This window comes from Capra hircus, chromosome 10, assembly GCF_001704415.2.
Source record: "Capra hircus breed San Clemente chromosome 10, ASM170441v1, whole genome shotgun sequence".
In the NCBI taxonomy this organism is placed as follows: Eukaryota; Metazoa; Chordata; class Mammalia; order Artiodactyla; family Bovidae; genus Capra; species Capra hircus.
Window position 1 is genome coordinate 16784016 of NC_030817.1, and position 25111 is coordinate 16809126.

General features: G+C 42.1%; 2 protein-coding genes across 2 annotated transcripts in view; one reads left to right on the forward strand and one right to left on the reverse strand.

Moving 5' to 3' along the window:
• Positions 1 to 12829, forward strand: part of NEK9 (NIMA related kinase 9) — a 39433-nt gene extending 26604 nt beyond the window's left edge. The window contains exons 17-22 of the mRNA XM_005686129.3: positions 1053 to 1223; positions 1966 to 2025; positions 4556 to 4758; positions 6119 to 6280; positions 8656 to 8865; positions 10352 to 12829. Of these exons, the coding sequence (XP_005686186.3) occupies positions 1053 to 1223; positions 1966 to 2025; positions 4556 to 4758; positions 6119 to 6280; positions 8656 to 8865; positions 10352 to 10474 (929 nt within the window). The 3' untranslated portion in view covers positions 10475 to 12829. The remainder of the gene's footprint in view (positions 1 to 1052; positions 1224 to 1965; positions 2026 to 4555; positions 4759 to 6118; positions 6281 to 8655; positions 8866 to 10351) is intronic.
• Positions 13847 to 24971, reverse strand: ZC2HC1C (zinc finger C2HC-type containing 1C). Its single transcript, XM_005686094.3, has 3 exons — positions 24890 to 24971; positions 22750 to 24097; positions 13847 to 16373 (listed from the first exon to the last, which is right to left on the reverse strand). The coding sequence occupies exons 2-3, from the start codon at positions 24076 to 24078 to the stop codon at positions 16110 to 16112; spliced, it is 1593 nt and encodes a 530-aa protein (XP_005686151.1). The 5' UTR covers positions 24079 to 24097; positions 24890 to 24971; the 3' UTR covers positions 13847 to 16109.

A 25111-nucleotide genomic window follows, 5' to 3' on the forward strand; every position in this document is an offset into this window, starting at 1 on the left:
CTTTTCATTAAAAAGTGTCCTGATTTGTATAAGACGTAATGAGCATCCCAAACAAACTTACTGTGTTCCAAAACAAATTTCTGATTTTTTGTTCAAATTCGTTCTTCCTGCAGCCTTCCTGTTTCGGAAAATAACACCTCTGTCCTACACCTCACATTCCATCCATTAGCAAATTCTATAGATTATCTTTGAATATATCCAACCACTTCACTACTACGTCAGTTCATGACTACAACTGATCTCTCTACTTCCACCCTTGGGCCCCTGCAGTCCGTTCTCCTCATGGTAACCTGGGGGATACTTTTAAATACCTACTGTTAAGTATCTTTACTGGTCTCCTATCTCAAACAGTAAAAACTAAAGTCGTTGCAGTGGCCCACATGACCCAGACCTCAGTCACCTCCTGACCTCTTCTGTAGCCACCGTCCACTCCTGTACTTTGCTCCACCTGCAGAGGACCTCTTGCTCTGTGTTTGTGATACTCACCTTACCTACATGGAGCTTTGTACTCAGCTGTTTTCTCTGCCTGGAAAGCTCTTCCCCTGGATAGACCTGGTTCCCTCTCACTTCAGTAGGTCTGCTCAAGTATCAGCAAGCACTTCTCTGACTACACTATCTAAAGAAATGATACTCCACTGTTACAGTTTATTTCCACTTTTCCTTATTGTTGATCTTCCTTCAAAGCACTTAATACTACCTAAAGTAATTAATCAGTCTCTCCCCACTAGAAGGTCAGTTCTACAAGGGCAGCAACTTTGTTTTGTTCACTGCTGTCTTCCCAGCACCTCAAGCAGTGCTTGTCATGAAGTAGATGCCCAATAAATACTTGAATGGATGACCAAAAGTGTTGAATGAGTGGATGAATGGATGGCAGTGTGTAGGAGTGATGGTCATTCTTACCTGGGTGGCATCAGAAATTATTTAGGCTTTATACAAGGGAATAAACAGGGGCAAAAAATCTTTTTAGCTCTAGAGCATAAAGGTGGGGAATCCAAAAGAGTTGGGAAGCCAGTGTTCTGTTCAACTTTCTGCTATTTATTTATTTCTTACAGATAATCACATTTTTGCCTGGGGCAATGGTGGTAATGGTCGCTTGGCAATGACCCCCACAGAGAGACCCCACGGCTCAGATATCTGCACTTCATGGCCTCGGCCCATCTTTGGATCTTTGCATCATGTCCCAGACCTGTCTTGCCGAGGCTGGCACACCATTCTCATTGTTGGTAAGGGTTCCACGTGTTGGTTAGGATGGCTTTGACAGAGGATTGACCCACACCTAAGTTACTGAGGGTCACACTCTTGCAAACAAAGTGTCCTAAAGAAAAGAAGCTACTTCTGTAATCTAACAGTGATCAGATGGGAGGAACAGAACATTGTTATTTCCTCAGTTTTGTCACTTGCTATCTCATGAAAACTTTGGGCTCTGCCCCCTTAACATAGAATTTGTTACTTCTGGTCGTCTACTAATTAGTTTATCTGTAATCATGCTTTTGTGAGAAACACTTAGTACACCTTTAAAAAGAAACTAAATCATAACTATTTTCTGCATAAAGATTCCTTTGTTATGAACTAAATTATAAAGGCCTGTGTAAAGGTCTGCAAGTTCAAAGGTCAGTGGTTTTCAACTTTGGCTGCACATTAGAATCCCTTGAGGAGTTTTTAGAAATCCCATTGTCCTGACCAATTAGATCGGAACCTCTGGATTGGGACCTAGGCATTACTACTTTCTAAAGCTTCCCAGCTAATTCCAAAGAATAGTTAAGGTAGAGAGTTGCTACTTCACATAGTGATTATAGTTAGAGCTGCTAGTGGTGCTTGGCTTCTAATATTTATGTCTAAAATAGTAATTAGTTGTCTGGTGTGAGAGATAGCAGTTATTGCCTAGATTAAGTCCCTATCCAAGTCTTGTCACTTTTCCTGCCTCTAGCTGTAAACAATGCTTACCTACTGAATATTTTTCCTCAGAGAAAGTATTGAATTCTAAGACCATCCGTTCCAATAGCAGTGGCTTATCCATCGGAACTGGTAAGTAGCAGTATCTCAGGTACCAGTGGTTTTTCTCAGGTGCGAGTCTTTGGGTTGAATTCCATGCAGTCTCCCCCAAGAAAAGGAAATAGGAAATATCTTTGGGAAATTAGGAGCACAGTGATCAAGAGGGAAGAGCATATTTTGGTAGATTTCACAGTAGATGATGACTTTCGTTTTGTGGTCAGGGGGAGAGTACATCTTTGCCACCACACATGTGGGAGTAATTACGCGGCTAGCCCAACACTGCAATGTGACTTCTGTACTGTTCTTTCCTTAGAATGCCGGGGGCCATGTGTTCTGGCCAACCTTTACTTCTATGGTGTTCCAGGGGTATTCTAATCTATAGAAATAGTCCTTCAAAACAGGCCCTCAGAATTAAAAGTTGGCTTTACTTTCAGTGTGGTCAGGAAAGTCAGCCCAAAGGTCTCTAATACTTTTCCTTTGGCTGCTTTCTTCATGGTTCCCTTTTTTAGGGCCTTGCTAGGAAACTGAATCTGTGTTCCTTTTGGTTTTCCATTTGCTAGAGTACCTATCTATAGTCCTTGATGTCTCAAAACTGGATATTTTGTAGAATCAAAACAGATAAAGACCCAGAATGAAAGCAGATTAATCCTCCAAAAAGACAGCTGAAAATCTAATCCAGACTTGTTAAACTCTAGTTGACACAAACACGCATCATACCAATTATTAGTTTTCTTTAGTAACTCATTGCTCAGCGTCTGTTTGTCCATATTAATATCTGTTACAAATGATAAAGTATCTTTTTGCTAAACACAGCTGTTCTATTACAGCTTTATTTTACTGGAACAGTATTTAAAGGAAAAACATAAGATTAAAAGCACATGTCCGTTATCTGGAAGATGTAAACTCTGTAAGAGCAGGGATTTTTGTCTTTTCTCTTCAATAATTTTATCCACATTGCTTAGAAGCGTGCCTTGCAAATGGTATTATAATTAGTAAGTATTGTTGATTGAATGTGTTACAGCCATCCAGTGAAATATTATATGTGTTCAAATGAACAACATCTATAAAGTTCAAGCAGAATAAATAATATATTGTATAAAGATACATAAGTGTGTGATAAAGGTTTTTTTTTTTTTTTCATCAAGAAGAAATGAAAAATACAAAATTAATCAGATTGTTATATCTAAGTAGGATGCCAGAGAAGGAAGGGAATTCACAAGGTCAATATCCTTGTTCAGTCCTGTCCTATAACTCTCTCTGCAACAGTCAGAATGTTCTGTATCTGTGCTGTCCGGTGTAATAGCCGCCAATTGCATGTGGCTGCCAAGCGCTTAAAAAGTGGCTCTTGTGACTGAAGAACTGAATTTTTAATCCTGTTTAAATTTAAATAACAAAATATGGCTAATTGCTAGCATATTGGAAAGTAATTGTACTTTCACATAGTAGATTCATGTATGTTTATTTTGTTAGGCTTCAAAACTTACACGTTATAAATAGCCTTATGTATATGTCAATGGTAATATAACTTATTTTTTGTAATGTAATTTTTTTAAAGCCATTTAAGACAAAAAAGCAAGCTTCAGAGATTATTTTGGCATCTACAGTTGTGCTGCTTCAATACGAGCACAGTGTGGCACAGTGCAGTCCTCAAACCAAGTTAGCTGGTGGCCATGAATAAATAATCCTTTACATTTAACTGTAGAAGATACCATGCAATTCTTTTTGTTGTTGTTTTTTGGCAAATTTCTTAGTTATATTTTTCTTTGGCCCATTTGAAAATTCAGTTTCATTTCCTGACTGTGCATCAGCTCAACTTCATTAAAGGTAACTTGGAATCTGCTGCGTGACATTAAAGAATCAGCCATCACATTTTTTGTTTTTGTTGTTATTGTGCTTAGTTGCTAAGTTGTGTCCAGCTCTTTTGCAATCCCAGGGACTATATCCCACCAGGCTCCTCTATCCTTGGGATTTCCCAGGCAAGAATACTAGAATGGGCTGCCATTTCCTTCAGAGGGGATCTTCCTGACGCATTCTTTACTACTCAGCCACCTGGGAAGCCCTCATATTTTTTTAAATTCTTACAGATAGTCATTAAAGAATTTGATGAATTTAATGGTTGAGGACTTCTCTATTCAATTGTTTTCCTAGAAAGGGAATTAATGGTGAGTTTATCTGGCAACTTTAAGAGATGTTTGGCTCAAATGTGAAAAATCTTTTGTATTCAATATATAAGATGAACCTCTATGGAGGATGTTGGAGTCTGAATATTTAAGGTTTGGATGCAGTGGTTGGGGTGATTATTCAGTAATCTAGTAGAACATTGATAATCTGCTGAACATAAGTACAAGCAAGTTTGGAAAGTAGAAGTGAATACTGTCATAAAGATCCTGATGCACAATACCTTGTGTAAAGAACTAGAAATTTAGGCCCAGGTATCTGACTTACACTGTTGCTGTTCCACTTCACGCAACTCTCAGAAACTCTCCAGGGGTTGGTGGGGCTGTCAGCTGGTAAATACTGTTGCATAGCAAAGCTCTATATTTCTGTGCTGTGTATCTGTCAGTGGTTCAGAGCTCTAGCCCAGGAGGTGGCAGCGGTGGCGAAAGAGAAGATGACAGTCAGCAGGAATCTGAAACTCCTGATCCAAGTGGAGGCTTCCGAGGAACAATGGAAGCAGACCGAGGCATGGAAGGTCTCGTCAGTCCCACTGAGGCCATGCGGATCAGCAGTGGGGCCAGCAGCTCCTGTCCTGGCTGGCTTCGAAAGGTAGTTCCTTTGGTGACAGGAACTCTGTAGGGACTAGAAGGATCTCTGTTTCCCATGTGCTGCTCAAGTGCTTTGCAGCAGGCATCTAGGTTTCTGATTTCTGCCTGAGCTGAAATCATCAAATCTCTAATCCTTTTTCTTTCTGACAAGAAAAGATAAGGTGGTCTCATACCTATATTACTTAAGTGAATGGAAATTAACTTAACCTTCCTTGAAAGAAGTGTTTGTAATGCATGTGTGCGAAGATTAAGCTTATAGATTTTGTACTGTGGTTCATAGAATATCAAGGTAGTTGGAATGCCTTACAGTAGAAAAATGCCTTAACGGTGGTTACCTGTGAGTGATGGAATTACGGGTGATTTTTATCATGTCCCTTTGCCTATCAATATTTGCACATTTTCTACAGTCAATATTTATAGTTAGGGACCTCCCTAGCAGTCCAGTGGTTGAGACTTTGCCTTCCAAAACAGGGGATGCAAGTTCCATCCCTGATTTGGGAGTTAAGATCCCACATGCCTGCTGCTGCTGCTAAGTCGCTTCAGTCGTGTCTGACTCTGTGCGACCCCATATGGCAGCCCACTAGGTTCCTCTGTCCCTGGGATTTTCCAGGTAAGAGTACTGGAGCGGGTTGCCATTTCCTTCTCCAGTGCATGAAAGGGAAAAGTGAAAGTGAAGTCTCTCAGTCGTGCCCGACTCTTAGCGACCCCGTGGACTGCAGCCTACCAGGCTCTTCCGTCCATGGGATTTTCCAGGCAAGAGCACTGGAGTGGGGTGCCATTGCCTTCTCCATGCCTAGTGGCCAGAAAAAACAAAACATGAAACATAACAAGTTCAATAAAAAGACTTTACAAATGGTTCACGTTAAAAAAGAAAATCTTAAAATTATAGTTAAGAGAAATTTTAAATCACGCGCCCCCCCCCCAACAAAAAAGAGGGAACCTCTAGATGTAAGGCTCCCTCTGTAACAATATTAAACTTGATAGCTACTTAGGAATGTGAATGAAAGAAGCAGCGCCCAGTTCCATCTAAAGCTTCAGCCTTTAGCAGCCTGGAGTTAGCCTCACGGCCATCACCTTGGAGCTTCCCAACTTGAATGGCCTTTGTTGACTGAGTGTGTTGAGGCATCACACTGGGTATCAAAAAGTGTTCTTGAAATTGAGTTTGAATTCCCTTCCCTATCTGCTCCTCAAAGGAAGGACTGCCAGTACATGGACTGACAGGGCAAGCTGTGTTGTAACCACAACTGTCCTGCTCCGCTAGAGGGTGCCGATGACACGTTGGCGGGAAAGCTATAGCAGGGAAGGAATTTGGACGAAAGTGAAAGGCTCAGATGGAACTGATGAGATTCTCTCATACGTAGGAGCTGGAAAATGCAGAATTCATCCCTATGCCTGACAGCCCATCTCCCCTAAGTGCAGCTTTTTCAGAATCTGAGAAAGATACTCTGCCGTATGACGAGCTACAAGGACTCAAGATGGCTTCCGAAGCGCCTTTGGAACACAAGCCCCCAGCAGGAGCCTGGGTAACTGAGCTTTTACCTTTAAATCAAGACTAGATAAACAGTGGCTGTAAGCTCTGCCCCATTCTCCTGGCCTCCCTGTCTCTCCCTCTAGCTTCATTGTTTCCCAGCTGCCCAGCATCAACTCACACCTCCTGTTCAGTAGTGCTTAAAGCCTCTACGCAAGGCTAAGCTGACTTCTGTGGAAAGTATTTACCCTTTCGTATTTCTGACAGGCCCACACCTTTCTATACCAGATGATTGTCTGTCTTTTCTTTCTGCCTTCAGTTCACTTCAGTTCATTTCAGTTGCTCAGTTGTGTCCGACTCTTTGCAGCCCCATGGACTACAGCACGCCAGGCTTCCCTGTCCATCACCAGCTCCTGGAGCTTGCTTAAACTCATGTCCGTAGAGTCGGTGATGCCATCCAACCATCTCATCCTCTGTTGTCCCCTTCTCCTCCTGCCTTCAATCTCTCCCAGCATCAGAGTCTTTTCAAATGAGTCAGTTCTTCGCATCAGGTGGCCAAAGTATTGGCCAAAATATTTCAGCTTCAACATCAGTCCTTCCAATGAAAATTCAGGACTGATTTTCTTTAGGATGGACTGGTCAGATCTCCTTGCAGTCCAAGGGACTCTCAAGAGTCTTCTCCAACACCACGGTTCAAAAGCATCGATTGTTTGGTGCTCAGCTTTCTTTATAGTCTAACTCTATCACCCGTACATGACTACTGGAAAAACCATGGCCTTGACTAGACAGATCTTTGTTGGCAAAGTAATGTCTTTGCTTTTTAATATGCTGTCTAGGTTGGTCATAACTTTCCTTCCAAGGAGTAAGCGTCTTTTAATTTCATGGCTGCAGTCACCATCTGCAGTGATTTGGGAGCCCCCCAAAATAAAGTCTCTCACTGTTTCCATTGTTTCCCCGTCTGTTTGCCATGAAGTGATGGGACTGGATGCCATGATCTTAGTTTTTTGAATGTTGAGTTTTAAGCCAACTTTTTCACTCTCCTCTTTCACTTGCATCAAGAGGCTCTTTAGTTCTTTTTCGCTTTCTGCCATAAGGGTCTTATCATCTGCTTATCTGAGGTTATTGATATTTTTCCCAGCAGTTTTGATTCCAGCTTGTGCTTCTTCCAGCCCAGCATTTCTTGTGATGTACTCTGCATATAAGTTAAATAAGCAGGGTGACAATATACAGCCTTGAAATGCTCCTTTCCCGATTTGGAACCAGTCTGTTGTTCCATGTCCAGTTCTAACTGTTGCTTTCTTGACCTGCTTGCAGGTTTCTCAGGAGGCAGGTCAGGTGGTCTGGTACTCGCATCTTTTTAAGAATTTTCCACAGTTTGTTGTGATCCACACAGTAAAAGCCTTTGGTGTAGTCAATAAAGCAGTAGTCGATGTTTTTCTCTCTGCCTTAGAAGTACCAAAATTGAAATTCCAAAATTCAAGACCAGTTTTTCCTAACATTGTGAGGGTAGGTTGGAGTTTTAAGTATATGTAAGAAATAATACTTGTAGTCTATTGGGAGAGCGATGCATTTACTCTCAACTTTGGTAGAAATCAAATTGTGGTAAATATCTCAATAAAACTGTAAACTGGGGATCATCAAACTTTTTCTAAAGGACTGCATAGTAATTATTTTAGGCTCTGCAGACCATACATTCTCTTGTAACCACTCAACACTGACATTGTAGCACAAAAGCAGCCAAAAATAATGCCTAATGAATGTGCATGTTTATGTTCCAATAAAACTTTATTTTACAAAAACAGGCCGTAGGCTGGATTTGGCCTATGGCTATCATTTGTTAATCCTTTTTAAAAAGTATAGTAGAAGACGGGAGAAAAATCCAGGCTAGCATAATTGAAAAGCTTCCCAGAAGAGGAAATAAGGCCTTTGAAACTTCAAGGTAAACATTTTTATTCCTCTGTCAGTTAGCAGTCTTGAATTGTTTTAGTGATACAGTTTATGGAACACCTCTTAAATCTCTTCTAAAGTGTGATCCACTATATTTCATGAATATTGACCCTTTGAATTATGGTGTCCTCACTGTGATCATACTTGTTCCAAACCAAATTGTGTATTCTCCCACAACTTTATATTGGGAAGATATTAATGACTTTAAATTATTTCACAGAGTCCTCCAAAATAGATGATTTTTCTTTTACCTTACCATAATGCAACTGAGGCACTGAGAGCTCCCTTGCTCTGTGACATTAGAGCCAGCCTCTACAGTAATCCCAGAAGTTTTCTGTTTCTCTTACATTGACTTCATGTGTATGTGTGTTTTTCTTGTTACTTTAAAAGTAAAATCTGGTAGCACATAGAAGGGACATTGGATTAGGGAGCTGTAGCATCCAGGCAGAAGCTCCTGTGACCCCTTTTCTCCTGTCTCTCTAGCCACCTCGGCTGAATCCTGCAGGAACATGTGCTGGGAAGGCAACACCCTTGGCTCCTACCTGTGCGTGCAGTACTCTGCAGGTGGAGGTTGAGAGATTGCAGGGTCTGGTGTTGAAGTGTCTGGCTGAACAACAGAAGTTACAACAAGAAAACCTTCAGATTTTTACCCAACTACAGAAGCTGAACAAGAAATTAGAAGGAGGGCAGCAGGTGAGAACATTAAAAGAATAATTCAGTTTCTAATTTTGTTTTGAAGAATCACAGAAACAGAATACCAGTCACTGAAATGGACTTACTTCTTTGCAAGTACTTATTTTGTGATGGTGTAGTTTTTGTAATTAACCCCAGAAGCTCGGTCTGTCTTTAGGCACCTGGATTGAATCATCTCATCACATAACTTCCATTGTTTTTTTGTTACCTTTTTCTTTTACTTATGAAAAATCTTAAACATTGCAGTTCAGTGGACTCCCGTATATCCACCATCTGTATTCAACAGTCGTTAATATGTTGCTGTGATTGTTTCAAAAGTGTATATGTTTAAATATGTGTTGGTATTTATCCGTGTGTATTTGAAATAGGATTGTGTGTATGTGTGTATATATTTTTTTTCTTGAGCTAAACCATTTTCAAATAAATTATGAAAGTCATGACATAGCTGCCCTAAATACTTTATTACATACATCCAAAAATAGACATTCATTCTTCTGGAGAACCATAGTATTATTATCACACTTAACAAAAATAACACTAGGATTCTTAATTCTCACTAGTACTCAGTTGACACTCAAATTTTCCAAGGTTTCCCACAAAAAAAAAATGTTATTTACAACTTTTTATCAGACCAGCAACCAGTTAAGAATCTCCTTTTACATTATGTTTCTTATTTCTTTTATATAGAACAGTTCCCTGCATTACCACTCCTACCTGCTTTTAAAAATAGTTTTCATAGCATTGGTTTATAGAAGAAGCAGGGTCAGTCGTGTAACAGAATGTCCTAAATTCTGGCTTTGTTTTATCTTCTCGAGATGTTGCTTCACTTGTTCTTTTGTCCCTTGTCATTTCTGTAAACTATAAGCTAGACTTAAGGCTTGATTAGATTCAAGCTAAGCATTTTTGGTAAAAAATACTTCACTGGTGTTGCTGCTTGCATCATTTTTAAAGGGTCATAGTATTGCTCTGTATAGAGTGAACTAGGATAGGGAAATACTGTGAACCACTGGCTTTTTCCTTTACCAGCTTTACACGTTTGCACAAATCAGTTTGTTTCTCTGAGCCCTTGTTTTCACCTGAAAGAAGAAAATAATACCGCCTACCCTGTATGGTTGTTTTGAGGATGAAATGAAATAATGTCTGTGAAGGTATTTTGGAAAGTAATATACACACTTGAGGTAAGCATGGAGTGATTGGCAGCAGTAGCAGGCAGGAGGACTATTTTGCCTAGGGCTGTTAAAGAGTTTTAAAACCAAAAATTCTGCAGCCCAGAAAACCTTGCAGCCCTAGGCAAATTGCAACACTTGATCACCCTACCTGCAACAAGTGTACAGGAGTGGACCTTACATAAAGTCCTGTTACTCAGGTAGTAGTATGGGTTCACAAAACCGTGGCTATGCATTCTTAGGGGTTGGCATTGAAAATGTAGTCCTGAACTGCCGTAACCAAGTGGCAGTTAACCTGGAACTGTGTTTTATCTGGACAGGTGGGGATGCATTCCAAAGGAACTCAGACAGCAAAGGATGAGACGGAAATGGATCCAAAGCCTGACTTAGATTCAGATTCCTGGTGTCTCCTGGGAACAGACTCCTGTAGACCCAGCCTCTAGTCTCCTGAGCCTGTCTAGCCTCCAGGAAACTGGGATCCAAAGACCTTCACAGCACACTTACTGAACGCAGAGCGCGCTTTCCTGGCTTCGTTCACTTGCAGACAAGGAGCGCGAGGCGGAGGTTCTGAAGCACTTTCCGTGTACACTTGGAGAGTAGCACTGCCTATTAGGATCTAGGAGTGGTTTTGTGTTGGAGAACGGAGGGCCCCATGGCCCTGGCTTTGTCCTCAGTGACTGCCATAGCAACAGCAGCTCTGTACCTCATCTGGTGATCCCACCTTTGAAGAGGAGACACGATGCTCACGTTCATTTTGCTGCTAGCAGCTTATATCCCACTTATCACTTTCACCGTTAATTGGAAGCTGCCTTGGGAATTCAGTGCCAGGCATTGCACCTCTGGGTGGAGGAGGTTAAAGTGTAAAGCTGGAGAGGGCTGCAACCAGGTGCAGCCCGTCCAGGGTCATCTGGAGAGTGGTGAAGTGTTCTAAGCCCTCTCAGGAGCCTTAGTCCAGGAAAGTATGTCTGGTGGAGCCAATCTCCAGCTTGTTTTCAGAAAGTTGAATTACTTTGTGCAGCTGAATGCCTTAGGAGGAACAATGGGCTTAGGTTGCTTTTCCTCTGAGAGTTGAGTGGAACTTTTTCAGTGAGGAGCAGAGAAAGAAGGGCAGGTCCCTCCTCGTCACACAGCAGGAGTGTCAGGGTGGGATTTCCTAGCTTTGGAAAAGCCTTTTGAGAGATGAGGCGTCTCATAGAGAATTGAGTCCATGGGGCAGAGGGAATGGACTTTGGGGGAAACCATGAGGGGAGAGCCTCCTTAGCTGCCTCTGCTTGGCATCTTCGAGAGGACCTAGAGTGACTTGAGTCTTCTCCCCTGAGAAGGCTACTTGTGCCTCTGCCTTCGTGGCTCTTAGGGTTCTAATCTTGACATCAGCAGCCCCAGCCACTCCCTTTCTGTATGTCTAGTCAGTATTTTTCCCCTTTTGGTGTTTTATGAAGCCATATCAGTGAATCTGTATCATCTTTCCTACTTGAGTGGCCCAGAGCCAGCACCCAAACCTGGTAGTCCCTGAAGCCTGACAGAACAGGAGGATCCTGCCAATTTGGAGAGGAATTTGGCTGAGAGCCAATCCCTGTGTCTTCGTGTCCTTGTAGACAGCAGCAAGCCAGCTCTTCCAAAGAGAGCAAGTGTCCTAGAAACGTTTGATGGTTTTACTTAAGGGAGGTGAGCTTTGTGTTTCCAGCTCACCTTTACATGAGCTGCCTTGATGACTGTCACATCCTACCTCCTTAGAAAGAGCTGAAATGATCTGTTTCATTTTCCCCAACCAACAAGTAAATGTTTGGTATCTATTTAGTATTTTGGAAGGACCTGTGCAATGGAAATTTTGCCATTTCCCTAAAATTGGTGGTGTGAAGGCTGCTGCTCCAGGAAAACCCCACAGCTGGGGATGGGCAACTCTACTCAATGGGATCTTCTTTGGTTTGATATTCCCATTGTTTTCTCAATTCTGGGAAGCCTAGTACAATGGTACTAATGTAATCACCGAAGCCTTTTCTTAAAATAAGGGAAGGGGCCAACCCTGGATTAAAGTTACAAGTTCTGGGGACTTGGGGGGTTTGCAACAAACCCTAACAATGGGTTTTGGTTCATCATGTAAATGCAACTTTGATTTTTTTTTAAAAAGGACTGACTGGCCTTTCATGTTCCTGTATCCCTTATGCTCACCATCTCAGCAGGCCTGAGAGGCAGGGTCAGTTTGGGTGTTAATCATGAGTATTGCTTGTGCCATGGAACCGAGGGACATGGGCACGTTGCTGAGACCGTGGGGTGAAGGAGCACTGAAGGGAGGGTGAGAGCCCTGGCTCCGGAGAGGAAGTCACTCTCCAGCAGTGGGACGCTGGGGTCGTTTGCTCTAGCATGTTCCCTTGGGAAGTCTTGGTTTGCTGTTAATCTGGCTGAGAATCTAAGTTCTGTGCCTTAGAGACAATTTGCACTTTCCCAAATTGTGCCTGGGACAGCCCTATGATTTTTCCCACCAAAAAGCTATGCAAACAGAAACCAGTTCATAGGTGGCAACCACACATCAGATAAAAAAGTGAAAGGTGAGGCAGCAGAAATGCCTTTGACTGGTTTTCTATAGCTAATTTTAAATTGTGTCCTACTTTTCTTCTTTATGTAGTGCTAGGTGTTTTAAGTTTTCCAGTAGTATTGCTTTTGCCTTATAGTATAACCTGAGTTACTCCTTTGCTCTGACATTGTTGCTGAAGAATTAGCTTATTGTTAGCCAGATGTTTGAAAGGTTGAGGGTGGAGTGGTTTGGCATTTCTGTTTTAAATAAACATTTCAACTCTCAATCAGTGCTATGCCTCAGTGAGCCTGCACATGACCTTAGTCACTGGGGATCAGATACACACAGACTCCAGGCCTTTGTGAATCTTTGATTCAGTGAGTCTTTATATAAATAAATAAATGCAAGGGGCATTTGCAAAGAAATAATCTTTGCTTCTTTCCACTTTGTTTTTTCTTGCTAATAGAATCATTTTTGCTGCTACAACTTTCTTCCCCCGACCCTCAAACTTCTAAAATATAGTGCTCAAAGTGCCGAAGGAAAAAAACATGAGCCATTAAAAGAGAAAGGGTGATGTCTTGTACTTATCTCCTCAGTCACAGTGGGCTTTTTCAAGTGATACTGCCAGTTTATGTTTATAAAACTGTTTTCCCTCAAAAAGGCTGAACTGTATTTGGTCTCCCTGACATAACACAGCCAAGTTGTAACTTCTCTTGGCTGAACATTTCACTAAGGTTAAAAGCAAGAACAGACCTAAACTCACATTTCATTCGATTTTGCCATATATTTGGAAACATTCATAATAGAACAACTCTGGTGCAAGGATGTATTGTAAATAAATTATTTCAAATGAGCATCCCTGGGCCTCCAAAGTAGTATTATTCACGGTAGTGTCAGGGCAGAGTGGCTGTAGTCAGGACGGCAAAACATGTTCCTTCCAGCCACAAAGCAAAAAATCTTTTATCGCTGCAGTGATTAACCATGGGTATAATTTAGTGGTTCATGCTGATCATTAAATCTCACAGAATCATGAACATTAAGGAGGGAAACACTATATCATTTCTCTGCTACCTCCTGTGTAGCTGTGAAAAGTGACAAATGGATGACCTACAGCAAATGTTGGCCAAAGGTGCTGTGCTGCATTCAACAGACTGCTGCTAATACTCTCAGCATGTCTGCATATACTTTTCAAGGAAGTGAGTCTTACTGTTGAGATTTTTTTCCCATTCCTTAACCTTTTGAACTTTAAAAATTTATAGCGTCTACTTACTAAAGGTTCTTGGATACAGTAGTATAACACAGAGACATTAACAAGCAGCATTTATTTATCCTCTGTCATCCTCTGCTATCCAGGAAGAGACTTAGAAAAAGGGTTCTTACTTCTTCCCAAAGATCCAATCAAGCTAAATTTAAAAGGCTAATGGATATTCCTGTTGTACTCAAGGCCTAAACATGTTGAGATCGAAGGGAACACTAGGGCATTGACTATTGTTTATTTCTCTAGCAGCATAAGAAAGCACTCCCCACACACACATTTGTTCTCCCTGGAGGCCCCTGGCTTGTGACCTTATAACATCATCCAGGGGTTCTGACCAGACAGACAAGGCAAATAAGTGAAGCATGCCAGGCGGGTGGTGTTCTCTGTGCTCCACCCCGTCTGGAGGGAGCAACTGGTTCCGAACCCCACTCAGTGCTGAGTACAGCTGCAGGCCCAGGGTTTCCAGAACTTCCAGTTTTTCAAAAGATGCTCCATATCACCATTTTAAAATGTCAGATTATACTTTTAATGCTATGTCAGTCAAAACATACCTGTGAAGCAAAGCAGTCCACGGGCTACCACTTCGTGACCTTGGCTACCACTCATTCTCATCATCTATTGCTTTTACTATCAAGTGTGAAACTTAAAAGTGGGTACCTCGTTAAACTTGCTGGGGAACTGTATATATTGGGTTACATATCTGATGTTTCTTTGTGAGGTTTCTTTAAATGACCAACCAGAGGCGCCATTATGTTATACCTCTTTTTCTTTGTAACAGGAAAAGCATAAAGCAATATATGCTGGTTTTTAAAATATATATGATTTTGTTTTCAGCCTAGTGTCCAGCAGCTTCACAGCTAAAGCCTTAAAGACGGGCATATCAAATTGGTCTGATCTGTTGGCCCAGCCACTTGGTAGAAGCTGCAGAGGAAATGGAGCAAGAGTGAGTGGCCATCTGAAGTTGGTAAATATGGTTCTGTGGTCTGCACAGTCCCCTTTGCCCGGGTCAGCTTCGTTGACTTTTCTCCAGTATCTTAAGCTAACAATTTGAGTAATGCTCTCAGGACAGTAATCTTAACTAGTATTTCAGATCTGTTGTGCTCACCTGATTCTACCTGAACTGATATTTCCCCCATCAGACACTGTCTTATCACTTCTGTTTGACAAGTCTGAAAGTGAAGTTGCTCAGTCGTGTCCAACTCTGCGACCCCATGGACTCTAGTCTACCGGGCTCCTCTGTCCATGGGATTTTCCAGGCAAGAATACTGGAGTGGGGTGCCATTTCTTTCTCCATTGACAAGTCTAGGACTCACTCATTTTTATGATTTAATTTTAAATTCCCCAAACCTATTTTTTCAGTGCCTAATTATGAAAGTTACTTGCAGTAGGCACGATTCTGCTGAGAAAATTTTAGATCTGGCATTCTTTCCTTCAAAGTTTACTTTCCAGAAGAGAAGTTTACTGTGATATAATCAGTACAGACATGTGACACTGAAATGTCCCAGCTTGCTTGGAGGGTACATTTTGCTGCGTCATTTTAAAAGTCATCAAACCAAACTGATTTGAAAGCAGAGTGCTAGCAACAGCTGAAATTAAAGTTGCTTCCTGCCTTTTTTTTTTTTGACATATGAAATCCATTAGAAAAGAACAACTACAGAAACATAGTGTGCTTTCTCCCACCCCTACCCTGTAAAGTAGATAAAGATGAGGTTCCCTTTATGACACAGTACCACATGGGGAGGGTTTAGGACATACTGGTGCCCCAACCTTACATGCTTGGATTGACTTTCTGCCGGGATCATGTACCAGGGAGGTCATTTGCCTTACAGCAGAAGTGTATTTTTTATAAGAGATACCATGCATGATCCTGTGACACCAGTGAGCCAACTTCTTACAAGAATGAGAAGAGTTAACCGGAACCACAGACGTACGTGCAGAGGCAGCGGCAAGAAGGCACAACAAATGCAGGCCCTTAACTAGCACAAACCATAATCAGGCTTGCGAGAAGAGAGCTTTAATGCAGCCTGCTCACTGCTCTTAAGTTTCTTCACCCATCAGTTCTCAGAGCAATTACATCAGGCACATCAGCCGGAGGTGGTGATGTAGTGGGAAGCTGAGGCATCCTTTTGCATCTTGCTGCTTAGCAATGGGTCTTTCTTTCTTCACTGATCTCAGCTCTGCAGGCAGATCTGGGATATGTAAAAGTGTTAGTTCTTTCTGCTCTGCATCAAATGACTCTGTTCCTACTTATTGCTCAAGAGAAGCAGAAGCCTTCTGGACCATCAAGGAGGTTTCCACTGTTGTCTGCTCAACTATAGTGCTTTCTTGGAGGCGGAGGACGGTTCTTGATGGTCTTACACTTGGGGATGTGCCGCTCTGCCACCTTGGGAGCAAAGTGGCGGCTACAGTGAGGGCATTGAATATAGTCTGGATTTTCTACAGGCAGGATGGGAGGCAGGTCTGAGGGGTTTCCACCTTTGGCAATCACCTGCTGGAACTCTCGAGCCTGACGGAGAGTACGGATGAAGGATTCATGCTTCTGTCTCCAGTTGCTCTTCTGAGGAGGTTCAGCCTGTAAGTTGAAGAAAGACTGATCATTTAACTTGGTGTCTAGGTCATCCCCTTCCTGAGTCTCCATTAGAATGATAGTAAGGAAGTTAAAAGGGTGTTAATACACAAGGTCAAAGAGAACAGGAAAGGAGCAACAATGATAACTGACTTGCCAGAGTGGAGACACTTAAACCTAAGGGCCTGCAAAGGCGGATATCACTGAGAGGCAAGCCGGTTTTCCCTGAGAGGCTTAATGCTTGGAAATACAGGTAGTGGAGAGGGGAGGCACAGGGCTGGGAACAGGTCAGCTCTGATGGCTCCTCTCCACCTTGCATGTCCGAGTGTCCAGTACTTCCAACACCCTCTCTGGAGAAACTGAACCAGACAGGTTTCAGACTCAGGATATCCAGGCATAATGGAGAACAGGGTTAATCTAGGAGCTGAAATGGGATGAAGGGCAAGTTGTACATGATGTATTGTGTCCCCCACCATCCTCCAGAGTACCAGGCACACTGGCACCCTCCTAGGAGACAAGAGTTCTCTGGATGCATCAGGCAGTTGAGAGAAGTTGAAATGATGACTCTGAGCAACCCGACTTAAAAGGCTCACTGTTTGATAACCCTAATATGAAAGCCCTCAGTCAACAAGCCCCACTTAAGCTTAAATATGAATGGACAGACAAGGATCACTAGATATTTAAGTAAAGCTCTGACTTTAAACTTTCCTGACTTCAGACTACACTACAAAGCTACAGTCATCAAGCCAGTATGGTACTGGCAGAAAAACAGAAATTTAGACCAATGGGACAAGATAGAAAGCCCAGATATAAACCCATGCACCTGTGGGCACCTTATTTTTGACAAAGGATGCAAGAATATACAATGGAGAAAAGACAGTCTTGTCAGTAAGTGGTGCTGGGAAAATAAGACAGCTACATGTAACAGAATGAAATTAGAATACTTCCTACCACCATACACAAAGATAAACTCAAAACGAATTAAAGATCTAAACGTAGACCAGAAACTAGAACTCAGAGAAAAAATAAGCAGAATACAGTGACATAAATCACAGCAAGATCCTCTATGACCCACCTAGAGTACTGGAAATAAACAAAGGAGATCTAGTTAAACTTAAAAGCTTTTGCACAGCAAAGGAAACTATAAACAAGATGAAAAGATAATCCCTCAGAATGGAAAAAAATAGTTATAAATGAAGCAACTGACAAAGGATTAATCTCCAAAATATACAAGCAGCTCAGGCAGCTTAATATTAGAAAAATAAACAACTCAATCAAAAATGGGTAGAAGACCTAAACAGACATTTCTCCAAAGAAGATATAACAGATGGCTAATAAACACATGAAAATTTGCTCAACATTGCTTCTTACTAGACAAATGCAAATCAAAACTACAATGTATCACTTCACACTGGTCAGAATGCTCTATCTCTGCTCTGTGTTCAGTCATATCCAACTCTGCAACCCCATTAACTGTAGCCTGCCAGGCTCCTCTGTCCATGGGATTTTCCAGGAAAGAATACTGAAGTGGATTGCCATTTCCTCCTCCAGGGGATCTTTCCCACCCACAGACTGAATGCATGTCTCCTGCATTGGCAGGCATATTCTTTACCACTGAGCTACCTGGAAAGCCAGAATGGCCATCAAAAAAATCTACAAACAATAAATGCTACAGGAGGTTTGCAGAAAAGGGAATCCTCTTATACTGTTGGTGGGAATGTAAATTGATACAGCCACTATGGAGAACAGTATGGAGATTTCTTTAAAAACTAGGAATAAAAGTACCATATGACCCAATAACCCCACTACTGGGCATATACCCTGAGAAAACCACATTTCTAAAAGACATGTATCCTAGTGTTCATTGCAGCACTATTTACAATGGCCAGGACATCTAGGCCAAGAAGCAACCTAGATGTCCATCAACAGATGAATGGATAAAGAAATTGTGGTACATATATACAATGGAATATTTCTCTGCCATAAAAAGGAACAAATTTTGACTCAGTTATAGTGAGGTAGATGAACCCAGAGCCTGTTATACAGAATGAAGTAACTCAGAAAAACAAATATTGCATATTAACACATATATATGGAATCTAGAAAAATGGTACTGATGAACCTATCTGTAGGACAGCAGCAGAGACACAGACACAGTGAACAGACTTGTGGGCACAGCAGGGGAAGGAGAGGGTGGGACAAATGAGAGCGCAGCACTGACCCATCTGTAGACAGCCAGTGGGAGCTGCTGTAGGGTGCCGTGAGCTCAGCCAGGCGCTCCCTGACAACCTGGCACAGGTTGGGTGAGCCGGGGGGTGTAGGCACGGTGCAAGAGGCAGGCCATGGCTGACTCACGCCTATGCGTGGCAGGAACCACAACACTGCAAAGCAGTTATCCTCCAAGTAAAGTTTATTTAAAAATCATAATATCAACAAGTATTAGAACAGATTTTGTCTATGAAATGAGAATATATATATATATTATGAAAAAGTAATGAGAAAACCAGAAGTAACTATTATAAATTAATGCTGTGGTAGCTAAAAAGCAGAACTGTTGTAAATAATGTCAGAAAAATTACTCAGAATGGGAAAAAAGAATTAAGATGGAAAGTAGAAAACATCAGAAAATTAGAAAGCCAATCCAGAAAATCCAACACCAACCAATAGGAGTTCCAAGAAACAGGACAAGGTGGAAATTATTAAACAAATAAGACACTAAAGATTCCTAGAAATAAAGGTCCCTACCCTTGAGATTGAAATGGCCTATGCACTACCCAACACAATCACTGTAGAATTGCAGATTAAAGAGAGAATCCTATAAGCTTTAATAAACAGAAAAAATATATAGATTTCATATAATGGAGAAAGAAACAAAACAGCATCAGATTTCTCAACAGTAACACTAGATGCTGAAAGCTAGTGGGAAACTATCATAAAAGTTCTAACAAAATAATTTTCCATCTAGAATTCTCTATCTGGCCAATTCATCAGTCAAAAATAAGACTGTAAGATAGATATTTTCATTCATCCCATGACAAAAAAACATGCCTCCATTCACCTTTTTTAATAAGCTTCTCCAAAGCAAGGAGTCAAGCAAGAAAAAGGAAGACTCAAGATGCTAGGAACAGAAGAGAAGCAAAGAAAAGGTCCCAGACAACAGGTCTGCACCAGGCCTCGAGGAGGGCCAGTCTGAACTGGAGCAGGAAGAAAACAATGGGAGGGAGGTTTCAGAATAAAAAAGTCAAACGGATAGACTATGAGTAGTGTTTTGGCAGTTACAAAAACATTACCAGGTGTCTGACCTGGGAGGATCATTTAGGGAGGGAAAAACATTTGAGATCGGTATGTAGGAAACCAAGCAAATTAAAACATGAGTCAATTATTAACTCTGGGTACATGTGGGCAGGGGCAGATTCTGTTCCCTGAGCAGTGAACAAAATTTATGTGATTATTATCACATAAATAGCTGACTACTGGTTTAACCCAAAATTGGGATTTCACGACAATGGAAGGACAGAAGTGGGAGGAGAGGGGATATGAACCCACAGTGTCCATAAGTGGAGGTGAACAGATCTTGTGCCAAACTGATAAATCAAGAAAATAAGTATATTATTTAGAAATATACATACCAGAAGAGTCATCTATCAGAACTGCCTGGGGGGGATAGCTGAAAGGCAAGAGAGGGATGAGGCAGAAGACTCTTGATCTGCACTACAGGTCACTTAGTAATACATGATTTTTTAAATTTATTCAACCATTTGATGAAAATAATATTAAAAACAAGGGGAAAAAAGGCAAGTAGCTATTGGTGATGAATATAGGAAGAGATGTTATCAAAGGGAAAGGAAGGATCCATCAAGAATCTTACTGAAAGAGACAAGGTAAGAGAATCAGTGTTAGAGATGGTAAAAGTTCCTCAACCATATGATACTTACACTTTAACTCTTCATTGTATTGAAGTTCATTCAATTAACACCTATGAATCACAAAACACAAAGATGTAGCCTCTTACACTCAAATGCACGATGTACAGTAGAGAGACCAGAAGTATGAGTCTATCAGAAATTATGTGAATATTAAAGGAGAGAAGAAAAATCACCCATTCTTCTGAGTACACAGAAGGAATGACAGACACAAACCATTCAGCTTGCAAAGGCACAAAGCTTTGGAGTAAGACTCAGGACAGTCCGAGGAGGGTAGTGCATCTCAATCCAGATACTTTCTGCCTTCCTATCCTCAACGCAACATGTTTCCTCAAACAAGTTTCCACAAAGCCAGGGCATCTGATCTCAGAAATCCAATTGTTTTGCTTCATTGCTATGGTATTTGGGAATTTAAGATATACAAGATTCTTTTTGGCTCTGGCCAGAAATGAACCACTGTAGTGGGACAGAGAACTCCCCAGTGGGTTATTGGGTTGACCAGAAAGAAAACAGGAAAGAACAGGAATCTGTGATCATATCATTATCTGCAAGAGCAAAATGTTGACTTCTCATTGGCAACAGGATTTCAGGGAGATCATCGATAAACACAGAAACCACTTTCTTGTAGTCATTTCCCATACTAAAAGAAATAACTCTAACTGCAAAAAACATCTCTTAACAGCCATCACATAAATGTGAGTTTTTAAAGGCCCCACAAATACACACATAAACTATGAAGTGCTAATGGACAAGAAATGCTAGCGCAGCAGTGGGGAGGGTTGGAAGGAAATGAAAATAAAATAATGCTTTCATAGTTTAAAGACAGGGCTTTGAGATCATGTGGTCTAGGCTTTCCCACATTTTGGTTATTTGCATACCACTTTCACCTTATCCTCCTTACTATTTTTCTTTAAAGTCAATATTCCTAGAAATCAAGGGCTTATTATGGTTTACTTTCCTAATACACATTAAAATTACTAAAATAAAAAGTGTTTGTAAGCATGCCATACTTTGAGAAACACTTATTTACAATCCCGGTGGTATAACCTTGACAAGGTATAACCAGACAATCTTCTCCCGATCTGACTGTCCAAATGTGCTTATGAAGTTCTCCCAAACATATGGAACTGTCTTGAAGTCACTTTTTACAACCTAGTTTTTCTGCAGCTAGGAATGTTCACCAAAAATAAAGTCCTCTATCCCAGAAAAAAAATCACTCCTAGGCATATATCTGAAGAAAATCATAATTCAAAAAGATACACACACCCCGATGTTCACAGCAGTACTACTTAGAATAGCCAAGACATGGAAGCAACCTAAATGTCCAGCAACAGAGGGGTGGATAAAGATGCGGTCCATATACACAATGGAATATTGCTCAGCCATAAAAAAAGAATAAAATAATGCCATCTGTAGCAATATGGATGGACCTAGAGACTGTCATACTGAACGAAGAGAAAGTCACATATCATATGATACCACTTATATGTGGAAAAAAAATTTTTTAATGGTACAAATGTGCTTGTTTGCAGAACAGAAATAAGAGTCACAGATGTAGGGAACAAACTTGTGGTTGCCAAGAAGGAGTTGGGGGGGGTATAAATTGGAAGATTGAGATTGAGATATACAGACTACTATATATAAAATAGATAACTAATAAGGACCTGCTGTATAGCACAGGGAACTCAATACTCTGCAATGACCTATATGGGGAAAGAATCTAAAAAAGAGTTATATATGTATAGATATAGAGATATCTATACCTATATATGACTGATTCACTTTGCTGTACACCTGAAACTAACACAACATTGTAAATCAACTATACTCCAATAAAAATTATTAAAAAAATAAAGTCCTCCACCTTTAAGTTATTTACGCTCTAAATGGGGAGAAAAAGAATTCCAAACTTAATCGTGTGTTTCATCTATTTACTAAGAAGGTATATCAAAATTAGCCAAACTGGAAAAATTAGAGTTCCAGGAGTGGTAACAAGTCCTAATTTGGGGTGATGGTAGAATATATTATAAAGAATGAGGAATTTTGTCAGGGTAGTGAAATGCTTCATGATATATATATTTTTTCATTCTCTTAAATTTTCTACAGTAAGTGTTTATTACTTATACAATCAAAACGACATATTTTTAAAGTCTAGATTTTGGAGTCATTCTGACCCAGATTTATATGCTGCCATTTAAAGCTGTTTGTGATCTTAAGCAGCTTAACCTGAGACTTGATTACTGAACTGATAAGATAATGAAATCTTCACAGGGCTGTAGTGAGGAACATATGAAAACCTCCCATCACTGTGACTGGCACACAGTAGTAATCAATCAATCAAATGTGAATTCGTTCTCCCTGTAAGACACATGAAATCTTTCTAAAGAAAACGGATGAGGACATAACAGGTTCTTAAAAGTGATCCCCACTCAATGGCAAATCCATAAGGCCCTTGTTACCTTGACTGAAGCTGGACCCTTCCAGTTCAAGTACTGCTCTAGTTCTGTGCCCTTGGCCCGGGCCCTGGAGGAGTCAAACACTTTCCTCTTGGAACCCTGCATCCTGCGGCAGATGCTGGAGTGTCTCTCCAGCCTGAGCAAGAGAAACTTTCGGCTACAGTGGCTGCACTCGCCCAGTTCTGGCTCTTCAGTGGAACAGCTGGAGCCTAAGGAGTCTGGTGCCCTGGATGAGCTAGAATTACGGGTGTATCTCTGCAAAGTGCTGAGCGGTGCTTCTGTAACTTGAGAAAACTTCTCCTTCAATGGCCTTGAGACTCGGTCTCGGATTTTGTTATTGCTTGCCACCAGTCTTTCCCTTTTGAGCTTCTGAATTCTATAATTAGAGAACTGGAATGGACTAGAATTCTCTCGAGATTGTCCCCAAGTTTCATCTTCTCCTGTGTCTCTGTTGAAGACCTCCTCAGACCTGAGTGCTGGAGAGAAGATAGGTTTGTATGCGGTGATGCTATTATCTTTAACTCTCCTCTGGGAGAGCACCATTCTCTGAAGCTCTCTTTTTTCATTTTCCTCAGCCTGTTCTTTTCCCTTCTGGATCCTTCTGAGTTCCTCCTCCGTCTTCTTCAGCTTTTCCCTCAGAAGAGTCTCTTTTCTGCGGATTTCCTCCCCTAAGCTCTCCCCTGCAGCTTCTAGTCTTTGGATTTGCATCCACTCCGTCCTGTTGGCATTTGCCATGACCCTTTCCTCCTGAGTGGCAGCAACTGGACCAACCATCGATGAATTCACCCAGTTCCTCGAACCAAAGCTACTGTACGAATACTTTCTTGGCTCAGGGATTCTTGGAGAGGCGTTCCGGTCTCCATCAGTGCCAGCCTCACCTGTACTATGGGACTTCCGATGAAACACAGGTTTCAGAGGGTATGCTCGGTCAACCCCCACTCGCTTCTTTGTCAAGGGGATGAATTCTTGGTCATTTGTTTTGGGATACCGGGACTGAGGGTCTGATGTGTAAAACAAACCCTTGGCTTGGCCCTGGGGATTGCTCCTTGAATCCTGCTGGCTCATTCCAGCACAGTGGGGATACGAACAGCTCTGGGCTTTTGTGCAGGTGTTCCACTTGGGGTGAGTGTAGAGATTATCCAGCATCAGTTCTTGGTTACTCAAAAGCTTCTGCTGGAAATTGTTCCTCGGGTGCCCTGTAGAGGACTGCTGGGAAGAGTCACCTTTTCCATAGGGGTCTTGCTTAGCTGAACGGAGCTCTGGAGCATCCCTTTTATTATGTGGGAGCATAACGCCCATAGGCAGAGGCAATGCCAACTGGAGACCAGCCATTCAGAGCCTGGACTGAAGCCTAGGGGAGATTTAAACCAGACACATGTGAGGAGTTTGTCTGAGGTTTACCTCCACTGTTAAAGTATAACTGTTTCTACACCTGCCTACCCACAAGTCCCCTTAGACTTTTTAAGGACGCTGGCGCTGGGTCCACCAGAGCTTTCATTCAATAAGCATTTGGCGAATGCTTACTGTGTTCTGTGGGTGCTTATTAGGTTCTGAGGATAGAAAAAGGAGTGTGATACAGGTGTTCTTGCCACCTACCTTTCCTTTATATCACTACCAGCCTCTGCCATACACAGTGACGCTTCCTCATACACAATAATACACTCCACAGCAGATGGAAAGAGCTATTGGATTGAAAGTCAGTTTTTAGGCCTGTGACACAGGACAAGCAGCTTCCCCTCGCTGGGGATTCGCCCAGAGTTACAGGACTGGAATTTAGGGGCCGTTGGACTGTGAGTCCAGCCCCATCATTTTATAGGCGAGAAAACTGCAGCCCATTGGTAAGTGACCGGCACAAAAACTCTCGGGGCTTCCCTCCTGCTGGAACCGTGCTTGATCCTAAAGAGCACAGAGCCGGCTCAGGGCATGCAGCAGGTGCCTGGCTGCCAAACCCTCACGCAAGGACCACTCGATCCGGCCACCGCGGGTTTAGATCGGAACGCGGAAGTTGCGTTCTGTCCTGGAGGGTCACCCGGGACGTCCCCGACTTGTGACTCCGCTTCGGAGACAAGGCCTCGGCTCTTCAGTCCGTCGAGCCTTGGGAGATCGATGCGCTGACCCCATGCCTTCCCGCCCTTCCGCGTACCTGAGGCTCTTTTGGAGGCGGCTCCCGCTTAGGGGAAGCCACAGGACTCAGGCTTCCTCACCACACGCCCTGCAGCAGCCGCCGGCCGCGCAGGCGCTCTCAGAGGGCAGCTGTTATTCCCGTTGCCTGGAGACGGGGGCACGTGCGAGCGCCCACCCCCGCCCCGCCGCGAATTCCGCGGGGCGTGCGCAAGCGCAGTCCGCGCACCCGGGGCCGCCGGGG

Coding starts and splice junctions, on each gene's coding strand:
- ZC2HC1C (XM_005686094.3), bottom strand. CDS start 24,078: ATGGCTGGTCTCCAGTTGGCATTGCCTCTGCCTATGGGCGTTATGCTC. Junction 16,374..22,749: donor AGGGTCCAGCTTCAGTCAAG/GTAACAAGGGCC, acceptor TTCAACTTACAG/GCTGAACCTCCTCAGAAGAG.